The 13,636-nt window shown below is 42.5% G+C and overlaps 1 protein-coding gene across 19 annotated transcripts in view; it reads left to right on the forward strand.

Annotated features, from left to right (window-relative positions):
* Window positions 1-13,636, forward strand: part of CLOCK (clock circadian regulator) — a 1,126,282-nt gene that overhangs the window by 629,541 nt on the left and 483,105 nt on the right. For all 19 annotated transcript variants that reach the window (XM_069200997.1, XM_069201058.1, XM_069201081.1 and 16 more), the window contains one exon: window positions 3,738-3,820. In XM_069200997.1, the coding sequence (XP_069057098.1) occupies window positions 3,738-3,820 (83 nt within the window). The remainder of the gene's footprint in view (window positions 1-3,737; window positions 3,821-13,636) is intronic.

A 13,636-nucleotide genomic window follows, 5' to 3' on the forward strand; every position in this document is an offset into this window, starting at 1 on the left:
ACAATAGATTATTCACCAATGGATATCTGGCCATGTGTCCATGTTCAATAGTTGTTGTTGGACCTGGCCTTTGTGGCAGGTTCATCCCCTGACTTTTTGCCTCCTTATTTTTTCTGACCTCACGCTGTTGGCTCTCGGACTCTGAGCACTTTATCTCTGCTGATCAGTGCTAAAGTGCAGGTGCTCTCCGTTCTAAAGTTGGTATGATTGGCTTATATCTATTAGGCATATTTAATTTACCTGTAAGTCCCTTGTATAATGGTATCTCTATACCCAGGGCCTGTAAATTAAATGCTACTAGTGGGCCTGCAGCACTGCTTGAGCCACCCACTGAAGTAGACTTTCAAACCTGTCTTAGGCTTGCTAGCGCAGGGCCAGTGTGCAGTTTTCTGCCACAGGGACCTGGCATCTAAATTTACTTGCCAGGCCCGGAACTCCCCTTTAACTACATGCAAGTCACCCCTAAGGTAGACCCTAGCTAGCCCTATGGGCAGGGTGCTATGTATGTAGGAGGCAGGACATGTGCCTAGTAGCGTGGCCTGACCTGGTAGTGACAAACAGCCTATTTGGTTTCTCACTGCTTTGAGTGCTGCCTTCTCATAGGATTGCATTGGAAATGCCCTGCCTTATGTATAGGGGCATTGTCTGATTTAATTTATGAGGGGTAGCGTAGGCATGTTTAGTATGGTTGTAATGGTAGTGAGAAATGCTGCTTACTGGTGTAAGTGGATTTTTTATTACTATTACAGAAATGCCACTTCTAGAAAGTGAGCATTTCTCTCTGCTTAGGACTCTGGTGTTTTGCAGCTTGACTCCATTCCACGTCTGGGCAGAGTTACAGTTGGGATTTGTGCATACTTTTCAGACAGCCTGTACACAGGGAGGGTGGAGGTGTCACAGAGGTGCATCTACATACTGAATAGTCTTCCTGGGCTGAGAGAAGGGAGAGGCAGGGCACACCTGTATTTGTAAAGGCTGTGCCCTGGTTTCACACAATAGGGTCGTTTACCCCCAACAGATGTTTGAAGCCTGTGCTAGAAGACAGAGGGGGCACTCCCAGGACCAGCTGTAACTGGTTGGAATCTCCTCTTCCCTTCTTTGTAAACACACTGTAAAACTGAGTATAAGTACAGATGTATTGTCCCCACAATTTGGAGACACTTTGGAACTTACCTGAACTGGACACAGAAGGCTGGACAGACTCACCAGGAACCGCCATGGACTGCTGCTGCTGTGCTAACGTGTGCCCCGCTGGGTCACTAGGACAGACTGCCATCTGCCTGCATCCCCCTTGCGCTGGCCTGCTGCTGGGCCCTGCCACCTTTGCTCCTTCTTCCTTGACTTTGTCCCCTTTGGGCAGGGTGTTGTGGCCCCTGACCCCTGCAACTACTTAAAGTAAGAGGAGTGCTTCATTTCACCCTATAGCACCTGGAAGGTGCTTCGCTGTGTTTGTTTTGAGCGCTGGAAGAAGCGATCTGCAGTAATTATCCTAGCACCTGGAGAGCGATTCCTTGCTGTTTGCCTGTGCTTTCCTGCCACAGAGAATCACTGCCGCAGCCCGGTTGGACTGCTCTTGTAAAGCGCGAGTGACGTGCTGCCTCTGGGGCCCCCGGGGCACCAGTAAAAGTGAAGCAAGGAGCAAGCGTGCTCCTTCTGTGCTTCTGGGGTGAAGCCCACTCCAAAGAGGGCCCACGGGGCACAAACAGGCACCTACTCTGGTGCCCGCCCTTTACTGCGGCCGGGCAGGCTCCAAGCTGCCGGAGAAGGAAACAGGCGGGGAAGAAAGCCTCATCGGAGGCTCCCCGCTCCACCGGACCCCTCACTGTGGTTGTTGATGGGCAGGGGGGAAGGAGGCCTCATCGGAGGCTCCCCCTGCCCCAGCGGAGCCCCAGATTCCTTGAAGAGGAAACAGGCAGGGTGGAAGCCTCGCCGGAGGCTCCCTGCCCGGCACAGTCGTTCCGTGTTGTTGTGGGGCCCCCACGAGAGGCGGGTGAGCCCCCATGGAGACCTCTTATTGTTTCGGGGCATTGTTTCCCCCCCCCTCTTGTTGGAGGGCCAGTGGAGGCCTGGGGTGGCCCCCTAGAGATGGCCGATATTAAAGCAGGAGGGGGTGCGTGCTGCCCCCTTCCCCAAAAATGAATGGAAGGCCCCCGTTTTGCGCAGTGGAATGCCAGGGGCCCCTTTTGTTCTCTTCTTGGCACTGAAAGTGCCTTTCCATCATTAAAACAGGTCCTCTTTTTGGGGACCATACTCTTTCCTGATGTTCCTATTATGGACTTGCTGGAATTCCTATGCTAACCTGTTTCTATATGATGTGACATATATGTGCTGGTGTTCCATTTATGGGCATGACATGCTAATATGTTTTCCTGACTTGCCATATGTTTTATAATGTTCCTGATATGGGCGTTTATGATATTTCTATGACAAGTGCCTTTCTTTAGTAGTGTGATTCCTGACTACTGCTTATGTTTTCCAGAATATTAGGTAACCTGTGTGGTAGGTGTGACTTCTGTTGGTTCTGCAGAGTAACTATTGTGTAACGTTCTGACAACTGCTTGGGTAGCAGGGTATTTCTGACATGTGTTTTGGTCTAATAATGGCGTTGTGTACAATATAGTTTATTTTCATATAACTTGGAGTTGTGTTTCCTTTGTGGTGGGGATTATGTGTCACATGTGTTGTGTGTGTTGTACAAACGTTTTACACATTGCCTCTGGGATAGGCCCGACTGCTCGTGCCAAGCTACCAAGGGAGTGAGCAGGGGTTATCTTGGACTTGTAACTCGCTTGCCCTGACTATAGTGGGTGGGTTCTGCCTGGCTTAGGTGCATACCCTAGCCAACCAGAAACCCCATTTTTAACAGTTGTAATACAGTGGTATACAAATGTTCTATGCAGTGAACACGTTTATACGTGTAGATGTTTATTTCGAGAACTTAGTTGAACATTTTTTGTCATTGCAGAATAATATAGAATGTAGTGGTATCCCACTTAGATGTGAGGGATCACGTCCCCAAGCCCTGTAATGCCTCTGCAACATTTTCTTCCACGTTTTGGCTATCCAATCCAATTATGTGGTACCACGGGTCCGAAAAGACCAATAGGAGAAAACAGCACTCTGAGGCAATAATAGGTCCTATTTAATTTTTTTTTAATGTTTTCCTTTATTGGTACAGCGGGAATCATGTGGGACCAACCTTGTAGAGATACCTATTTTTAACCCCTTCATGACCACCAAATAATAAAAAGCACTCCGAGTAAAGGTCAAACTTTTTGTCAATTCAATTTTTTCTGTATCAGCAACAGAATTTTCCTATGGGAATTAACATGGGACATCAATGTTTTGGGATCCCCTTTTTTCTTGCTCTCCCACTAACCCTCACCCCTGTCACCCCCACACACACTTGATAGATCTTGATAGATCACCAGTAATTTCAAAGAAGGAGACAAGGTAAATTAACTTTTATTTTTCTAGTTTGTTTCATGCCGATTTGTCAAAAATCGGCAAAGTTAGAAGCAAAACAAAAAAAACGATCTTCCTATGAAACTCCACTGTGTAATATATTGCTTATATATTTATATATAGTTTTTATTTTCCAGCAAAACAAGTATGAATGTATTGCACTTTATCTTATAAGCTCACACTAATATGGTTTAAGTGGTTAATGTGCATATACATAAATGTATGTTATGTAAGAGACCACTTTTATTTTTGCATTTGTTTTTCCATCTTAGGAAATGTGTAAAATTGAAGAACTCAACGAAGAGTTCACATCAAGACATAGCTTAGAATGGAAGTTTCTTTTTCTAGACCACAGGTGGGTTTTTTCGTATAATTAACTTTTGTATGTTGATCTAACTTGTTTTTATTTACAGCCATGCCTGATATGTATTCACATTTAACACTGTTTCAGTTTTCATAAGTAATAAAGTAGCCCTTCTAATGGTAGATTCTTCGCTAAATGTATGGTCAGACCTGAATATATTCATTACTTGCCAATAGGGTCTTGTGGTACGCAGTCCTTACATAAAAGGCTCTGACCTAGGGTCTAGCTTTATAAACAAATTGTAGTTGATTCCAGTCAATTTATTCCCTCCAGAGAGCTGGTAATTGTCAGACATCTGAGCAATCCACAGTAGTTTTGTCTAGCATAACAAATTTACTGTAGCTGGAACAGTGAAAATCATCACTTAGTGCACCTCCATAAGATGACGAAAGGCATGAAGGTTCTTAACCACTCCTGAATTTGAGTCACCCAATCTCAGGTTTGTTGTTTAGGTTCAGAACAACTGCTTCCTGCTTAATTTGTTTAAGAATTCTGAATCTGCAACAAAGCTTTATATCACTCATGGTTTGTAAAGCTACATCCATTTCAGCTGAATACAATGATCATGTTTGCCATTCTGGAGTGGCAATGAGACCAGATCCATGTACTACATTTCTTCAAGGGAAGGACATTATTGTTTTTTATTGTTCACTTGTTCTTTTTGCATTTGGTGCCCTAAGTGGGAAGGGTATGCCCAGACATGGGCTTCTTGCTCCCCATGCCACTGGAGTCAAGCTATCCTGGCTGATGAAGGGTGATACCCTGAAACCTGTCCCAGGATGCTTGTTTCCAGTCCAGGGAGGACCTGACTTAGCAGTTTGGGGTGGACTGTCCTTTGGGGAGTAGAATCACGACTGATTTGGATATGGCTGGGTCCAGAGTGGAATGGCATGGGTAGCAAAAAAGCAATTGCTTTAATCCCAGATCCCTGTACCTGGGGTGAATGTTTGACATTGTTCAGCATTGTGTCCATCATTTGTTCTTTTGGCACCTTTACAGCTGGGATTTGCTTACTTTAACCATTCTGCGCCTCTACCTGTCTCTGAATACACATCTGGGGTAGTTGACAGCTGGGCTTTGTACATTCCATGTAGACAGTCACACAGTGGGAGCTTAGGTGTGACTTAATGGGCCTTAATGACCCATTAACTGACTTGATGGAGCGGAGCTTAGCACTGCCTCACACCTGAATAGGGTGGTGCCTTGTGGTGCTTTCTCCACAATAGGACTGCATAACTCCCTGTAGAGTGTCTAGAGCCAGGGAGGGCAGGGCAGGGACTTTGTGCATTCAAAAGGAATGCCTGGAATGTTCTCCCTCCTTCCAGAACCAGGGCACCACAATGTAAATACTGGACCCCAAGCCCCACTAAATCAGTTCTCTACTGGAACCAAGGACTCTCTCTGCCAGGAAGAAGGACTGCTGTGCTACCAGGAGGAACCTCCACTGTGCAACTGCATTGCTGTGTTGGCCTACTTCTTGCTGGCTGTAGGATGGACTGGCACTTTGCTACTTGTTTTGCTGTGCTGCCTGCTGCTTCTGTTCTGCAGTGAGAAGGACTGGACTTGTTCTCTACACCCTTGCACCCAAGAGTCTCCAAGGGCTTGCTGGTTTACCCCGTGTTTTTCTGTAGACTCAGGGACATCAAAGACTGCTTGCAACTCTCCTAATGCTGCTGGATCTGGTATCTGTGAGTCCTAACCTTGCCTTAGGTGTCTCCTCCAGTCCTAGGCCTCAGAATTGGATTCTGTAGCTACAAACTTCTGAAAGCAGTGCATTGCCCCAAGTACGGCAGAAAAATCGGCGCATCGCATCTCCGATGGCAAAGCAGTAGCTACACGATGACAGCAACTTAACCTACTGTGCAGCCCAACCTCGATGGTCTGTGTGCCTGGCCCAATGCATCACATCTACTTCTATGGAGTGCAACAATGCATCGCCCCGAGTGCAGCAGAAATATCAATGCATTGTGTCTTCACTGTTGACGCATCGCTCCATCAAATGTAAGTTCTGTAGCCTGCCTACCTTCTATCGCCGTTGGCCTAGATTTTGAATTTGCACCGGTCCCTCACGACCTCAAGTAACTTTTTTACCACTGTAGGCTACTACACACTATTTTCACATTTAATCTTTAAAACATCATATTTCGAATTCTACTGACTGGATTTTTGTTGTTTTGGTCTTGTTTAACTCAAATAAATATACTCTATTTTTCTAAACTGGTGTTGTCTTTTGTTGTGCAGTTCACTGTGTTACATTAATTAAGTGTTGCAAAAATACTTCACACATTGCCTCTTAAGTTAAGCCTGACTTCTGTGCTCTAAGCTACCAAGGGTGGGAACAGGTTAATTTAAAGTGTGTATCTGATTTACCTGACTAGAATTGCGGTATCTACTTGGGCAGAGTGCATACCTCTCCCAACTAGACACACAATTTCTAACAATACAAGTAAGGGGACCCGTGTTTTTAGTGCTTCATTCAAAATGCTCCATTTGTTTGCCCGGTATTGTTGCAACTTTTGGCATTCCAAACACTTTAGGGGCAGTTATATATCCAGCCGGCTACTGTTGGGCACAAGCCTACTCTTCTCAAACATTTAGGAATCCAATGCCACCTGTCCAGTATTTCATAATAACTACATGCAGCAGTTCACTGCACTTCAGTTCTTCCCCGGGCACTTCTTTAGTCACCTACATGACCACCAGTCTTAAGATTTATGCCAATTGGAAGTAAAAAGATCTTATCTGCAATGATCCTGTATTGGCCAAACATTACTCCTCTCTATGTCCAATTGGTTCATAAGTATTAAAATAGTTTGGACTCTGGTAGGTCTGTAGGAGGTTGCCCTAGAACTCCCTCAAGGCAGTGCTTCAGTTGCTTACTTTTCCAAATTTGAAGGGTTGCAATCCAAACTAATGGTGCAGCTCTGCAAATGCTTGGAGTCACCCTTCAGTAATTAAGTGTTCTCTGGTGTCAGTGTCTTTGTTTGCGAAATCTGTCCACAATATTTCTACCCCCCCTTGACATGTATGTTTCCGTTACATCTAACTGGGGCCCCTTTATGTATTCTGCTGTCCAGCTTTTATTTGTGTGATATGTACCATGCCTAGTCAAGTAAATATTTTATGGGTTTAGGAGTTTCTGGCATTGGCTAGTCTTTAGCATATAGGGATCGCAATCTTCCAGCTTTACCCAGAAGGGCATTTTCAATATTTACCAAACACAGTGGGGGTTCCATGCTTGTGTGTAGAATGTACCTCTACTGGGAGAGCTGAAATGATAATCCTTATGTTTCTATGTTTGGTAGCCTCAGTCCCCCATATTCTGTGGGCCAGGTGTAATTTGGTTAAATTGAGACATGCTTCCTACCCTCCAATACAAACGATTCAGATGTCTTTTTCAATGTAATCATAACTAAAGAAGACCCATTAAAGAATATTTGCAAATATGTAATTGAAGTTTGGTGCCTTATTTATATTTATGACCTGAAATTTCCCTCACAGCAACAACTGTAGTCTTGAATACCACAACTTTGTAGAACAGTGGGGTCATGTTGCCTTTATGGCTAATGCCATGTTCACAAATACTTTCAGGTATTTCAGATGTGAGCCCTTCCATTTAAAAATACTGCTGTCTAAAGTGGCTGCTGGCTTTGCTGAGGTCAAGGGGCGGGCCTCCATCTTGTCCCAGTTCAATGGATATTTAGAGAATTTTTAAAAAGTGAAATATCTGTGCAGTGAAAGCACATATAGATGTGAGTGAGTTATATAGTCACCATTATGTCATCTGCATACAATAAAAGCTTAAAGTTCACCCTCTGGTTTTATAATTCATTTTATATGTTTGCTTTATATAGCCAGCAGTTTGAGAACCAGTATATATGACAGAGGGCAAGGAGGGCATTCATGTCTGGTACCGCTCAAGATATGAAAGGGTTGATGTATATTCGTTACATACCACCATGGCCACTGGAGACTTATAGAGCACTTCGCCTTATCCAGGAAAATCTTAGGCACTCATTCCATGAACCAAAATAGGTGTCTCTGCTCATTTTGCATGTGCAGGCAGACAGCAACCCTTTCATCATTGTCATTCCTTACCTGCCACAAAATGTGCATTCTTGAATGAGCTTTGGAAGAGCAATGTTTCACAAATCCTACTTGGGTTGAAAGCACCAGGTCCAGTATCACCAGATACAGTCTGCATGCCAGATTGTGCCTAGAATATTTATATCTACATTTATCAGTGAAACTGGTTTGCAACATGCATCATTTCAAGGATCTTTCTCTGATTTTAAGATTAACAATATCATGGCCATATTGTATTCTTGTAATGGTTGACATGTCTCTGTTATTTCTTTAAACATTATGTCCAAGAGGGGTACCTATTCCTATTTATTCATTTTATAAAGTTCAGTTGGAACACCATCCACTCCTGGTGCCTTACTTGAAGGCAGGTCATCTATTGCTATTCTAATTTCTGATTCTGTGATATCACCTTCTGGGCCCTGAGCCAACAAATTCATTTTTTCAGAGCTGGTGGTGCATGAACATGCAGCATCATGAAGAAGGCTGAAACAAGTACATCCTGTCCCTCTGATCCCCAATGCATAATTCATTTATGGTCAAAAGGCAACATGGAGTTTCGATGACAAGCCCGTAGAACTACTCATAATGGACAACTTTGTTAGAGGCAGCTCAAGTAAGGAATCACATTCCACTGTTAGACATTGTGAAAATGTGGAAAACAACAAGGTTCCTGAAGTATTTTACCACAGGAAGTGCAGGAGCCTGTTTACTATGAAGGGAGATATACAGACTATTAATGGAAAAGGTGAAGCAAGTGCCAGTGATGCTGGAACGAATAAATGCAATTAAATGCTTAAACAGAAGACAATTATTAAAGTCAAACGTGTATGCTGAAGAATGTATATTTTGTGGAAAGATAAAATTCTACAAGAGAGCATCAACACTTGAGAAAGTCATCAAGGCCACAGGGCTTAGAACTGACAAAAGGCTTTGAGTGTGTGCAACCATTAATTGTGATTCAAAGACTTAAGAAGTTTTCAGTAGGGATATAGTGGCTGCAGAATCCCATTATCATGCATCTTTTTATAGCAACTATATAAGGGTTAAAGCAAAGGAGGAAGATCATTCATTTAGCATTCAAAAAAAAACTTTGCACTTGTATAGCGCACTACTCACCCTTTAGGGTCTCAAGGTGCTGTACTCATACCGCTATGGAACCCCTCCTGGCTTTTCCCTGTGAGGTGCCCACTCCTGGGCACCCCCAGGGTGAAGCCAGGCATCCAAGCACTGTTGGGGCCGTTGTGGAGATTAAGCAAGCTATTGCCCAGAGTTGCAGAGTGGGACTCATTAATTAGATTTGGCTCTGAGGCGAGAATTATCTGGTCCAAGGGAATTGAGCCCAAGACCTGCCGAAGCGGGACTTGAACCCTGGTCTTGAGCCAGATCTCTGCTTCAGGGTCTGCCGCTCTAACCATTGTGCCACACTTCTCCACCGATCACTACAAAAATATGAGAAATGAAGCATATGATGAACTATTTCAATGCACTAGAACTGTCATAATTCCTAACAAAGATGTAATACGTAGACGACTCACTGAAAAGCTTGAAACCCTTGTGACTACAAATAATAGACTAATCAACCAAGAAGCACATTAGAAGAAAATTAGTGACAGCCTCCACATATTCCCAGACAACCAAGGTAAATTATTGGCCCAACCTAATAATGTCATGCTACAGGACGTTGTAAGAGAAAATCAGAGTTTATAAAGAGAATTATCAGTTTCAAAGGTTAAGGCAACAGACATGAACAAGATCATTGATCAGATGTCATCGCACATATTAAAAATGATTAAAACAAACTTGACATCAGCACTATGGCCATATCATTAATCAAACAATGATAAAGATTAATTTACAGTGCCTGATTACCTTAAATGGTTCCTATTAGGGCTTCTCACTGGAGATCCAGAAAACACAGAGATGTCCAAAAGGGTCATCTTACTTATACTATCATTCAGTCAGGACATTATATATACAGTCACAAATGGCCAGCAGAAATCCCCCCAAGCAATTGTTGCTCCCATACACCGTAAAAGCACTGACAGGAAATGTTGAAATCATTTGCACCCTAAACAGACTTGGTCGTGGGATTTCATACTCACAACCGGAAGAAAATGAAACCACCTTGTGTCTTCAGAAACTTGCTGCTACCTTAAATGAGCAGATTGTTCTTCCATCCCACATTCAGCCTCATGTCTTCACTAACTTAGCATGGGATAACATTGATAGGATGGAAGAGACTCTTACTGGTAAGGAGACAACTCATCGAGCCAACGGTATAGCTGTGCAGACCAAGTTGTTTGGACCCCAACCTTTAAAGCTCCTCTCCCAAGCATTGAGACACAAAAGCAAAGAACATTGACCACCACAAATATTGAAGAATTGTTCTTGTATGTTTCTGATGAACAAATTGGACCTCAGCCATTAATGACAAGTACCGAAGTCATGCCGGAATGTGTTGCCCAATTGAAGCTTGCACAAAATAAGAAGATAATCTGAGTTCTTACAATACAAGAAGCAAGCCTTGCACAGATAATACCAAGTTGAACAGGATTTAACATCAGAATTAGAGACCTAGTTAGTGTATCACAGTATTCTATAGGCTACTTGCCCACCACCCCTACATCTGAGTTGACAGCTGTTTCTGAAAATTTGAAACAGTCAGAGCTGATAAAGGAATCACTGCATTTGGGGAAAATTTGTGGTCATGGATCAAGCTCTCTACACAAAAACAACTGAGATCGTGTGGTAGCATAAAGCAATGTACAACAGATTTTTTTTTTCAAATGGTCACTGTTCACACCTTTTGCAGTGTCATGACCATTCTTGGAAAACACTTTTAAGACACTGTCCTTTACAACCTTTGCATTGATGCAGACATGATAGCAGAAGGATCAATATCATCAGTACTAGAAGGTCGCATGTACAATCGTGCAGTTAGAGTATACAAGTATGTGTATGAAGCTATGCTGAGGCTGGCTTGGTTGGAATTTATCTCAAGGGTGGAGAAGGATTACGAAGAGAACATTCAGGTAGTCTACTCCTTCATTGAGGTTATTAGTGACTTTGCAGAAGACTTATGCCAACAGAGATTAGACAACCTCTTGCAAAATGCTGCCTTCTCCAAAGTAAAACAGCTTTGGGATGTATTGCTGGAACATCTTAGTCATGCCTATGGACATCTCCCTGCATTTTTGATGTTGTATGTGGATATTGTTGAAAATGTCTTGCTGGCTCTGTTGTATGCTGCTCGAGAAAGAAATTGGCATTTACATCTTACCGCTCTGTGATTCCATGGTGTTTTGCATATGACAGGATGAACTAAGTTTGATATCTTCCTATATACTATGCCGAAATGACATTACTTGCAGTGAAACATCCAGAGATACACCACAATTTCATCAATGGATAGTTTTCAGTTCAAACTGTCAGATGTTAATTCTTTTGGACAAATTCCGCTTGAGCAAGCGATGAAAACAGACAAAGCACTATTTGGTTAAATCATAGTGACAGCACAGAATAGGAACCTTCAAATGGTTCCTTAGGACCTTTATCATGGGCTTTAGCAAATCCAGAAGGTCTGTTGTGAAAGACAAAGCTGTTGAGCAACATACTTGCAGAAAAAGTTTACCCCTTGCTGAGGAAATACCTGGAAATTCAGCCATGCTGATTGATGGTAAAGTTCTTATTCAGAGGGTAAAGGGAGAGGAATCAAACTATGGTTAGATGGCTATGCCTGTCTTGTCCATGGCTTTGCAGGAGGAAATAGGAGTCAAAAAATCAATGTTGTGTTTGATTCGTACAGTGAGACATCTATTAAGAACAGCAAAAGGACAAACAGAGGTGAAGAACTCAGGCACCAGTTACAGAGCTTCTCACCTTCCCAGATTGTCAGGCAGTGGAGGAATTTTCCAAGCCACGTGAGGAAGAAAACAACTCTAATCTAATTTCTTGTTAATGAATGAAGGAACCCAGAGTATTTTGGAAAACTTGAGAATAAAACACTGTTCGCAAACCGTGAAGATAATTGCTACAAAATCACATCTTAAGGGAGCCACGAAGTGCCTGATCTCAACTGTATACACGAAGAAGCAGATGGTCGTTTGTTGCTGCATGCTGCACACACTGCTAATGAGGGTTATAAAGCAGTAATGATGAGCTCAGATGAAACCTATGTGTTTATTATGTGTTTGGGATTCCATAACAGAATCATGGCTAGATTGTTTCTAAAATGTGGTCCTAAAATGCGCATGCGAGTTCTTGATATTGGAAAAATAGCTTCAAGTCTTGGTGAAAATGTTTGTCGAGCTATGCTAGGTCTCCATACATTTACCAGATTTGACACAGTAAGCGCTTTTGCAGGAAAAGGAAAAGTAAGTGCATTCAAAATCCTGTCTGCCAACAGATATACACAGGAAACATTTTTGCAACTTGGAGACAAATGGGATCTCTCAGAAGAACTAATGGACAAATTGGAGCAGTTCTCATGCTTACTGTATGCACCAAAATCTTCGGTTCATCACGTGAATGACTTGAGATAGCACCTAATCTGTGCAAAGAAGGGTGAGGTAGACAGTCATCAACTTCCACCTTACAGGGGCTATCTGAGGAAACATGCAGAACGTGCAAATTGTCAAGCCGCTATAAGCACTATATGTCTTCTGAATGATGAAGAGACACGTAGTCCAACTGGGAGAGACTGGAAGTTGGAAAATCACCAGGGAGCAGATCAAATGGTAGTGGACTAGATGGAGGAACAGCCAGCACCTCAGGCTGTGTTACATCTACTAGCTTGCAACTGCATTAGGAACTGCAAACTGCCAACATGTGTCTGCTGTCTAAATGGCCTCAAGTGCACTGACGTGCAGACTTCTCGCCTGTGAAAATCAAACAGACGCAGAGAATTATGAAACCTACTCAGAAGAAGACGATGATGATGATGACGTCAAATGTGAATGATAAGATTGTGTTTATGTTCTCTCATAACATTCATTGCCTATGTAAGATGTGACAACTTTTGTAAGTGAAAATAATGCATATAATCTGTATCAATATATGAGGAATACAATGAAGTTTTGTTGTTATTATTTTAAGGACTTATATTATTATTATTATTACAATTAATAATAATCATTATTTTTTTACAATTATATTTAGTTTAACCAATCTGATGGAATTAGATTTTTTATTTCACATATTATGATAAAGTTGTATGCTTGTTATCAAAAATATGAGAACCATTTTTGTTTTGGCTGTGGTTGCTAATCCAATAATATCAGACAAAAGGCAAAGAGTGATGACTTGCTATCACGCATTTTCCATCTCTAGCCATCCATAACCCCCCTCCTCCCAATGGTACCAATAGTCTAAATGTGGGGTCCTGGATCATGGCCTATTTGAGTTGTGGCATTTGAGATAATGTCAGGATCTACAGGGGCAAGCAGAATTCCTCTTCTGCTCTCATTGTGACATTGTGTCTCCATGGCTGCAAGACGTGAATGTATAATTTCTTTCTTAGGGTGCATTAGTCTCCACTGGTCAAACATAGAGTGGCCAATCAGTAGGTGCCCTAATTCTTGTCTTTGGTAGGTATAATCTTTAGGAGGTATGATTTGTCTAATATCGGTGAACTACTAAGTTCTAGCTCCCCCAATTCCCTGAGAAGTATCTTGGATCATCCTTCGGGTAGTAGAATTCCAGTTGTAGAATTCGGGAAATATC

Source organism: Pleurodeles waltl, chromosome 1_2, assembly GCF_031143425.1.
Source record: "Pleurodeles waltl isolate 20211129_DDA chromosome 1_2, aPleWal1.hap1.20221129, whole genome shotgun sequence".
Classification (NCBI taxonomy): domain Eukaryota; kingdom Metazoa; phylum Chordata; class Amphibia; order Caudata; family Salamandridae; genus Pleurodeles; species Pleurodeles waltl.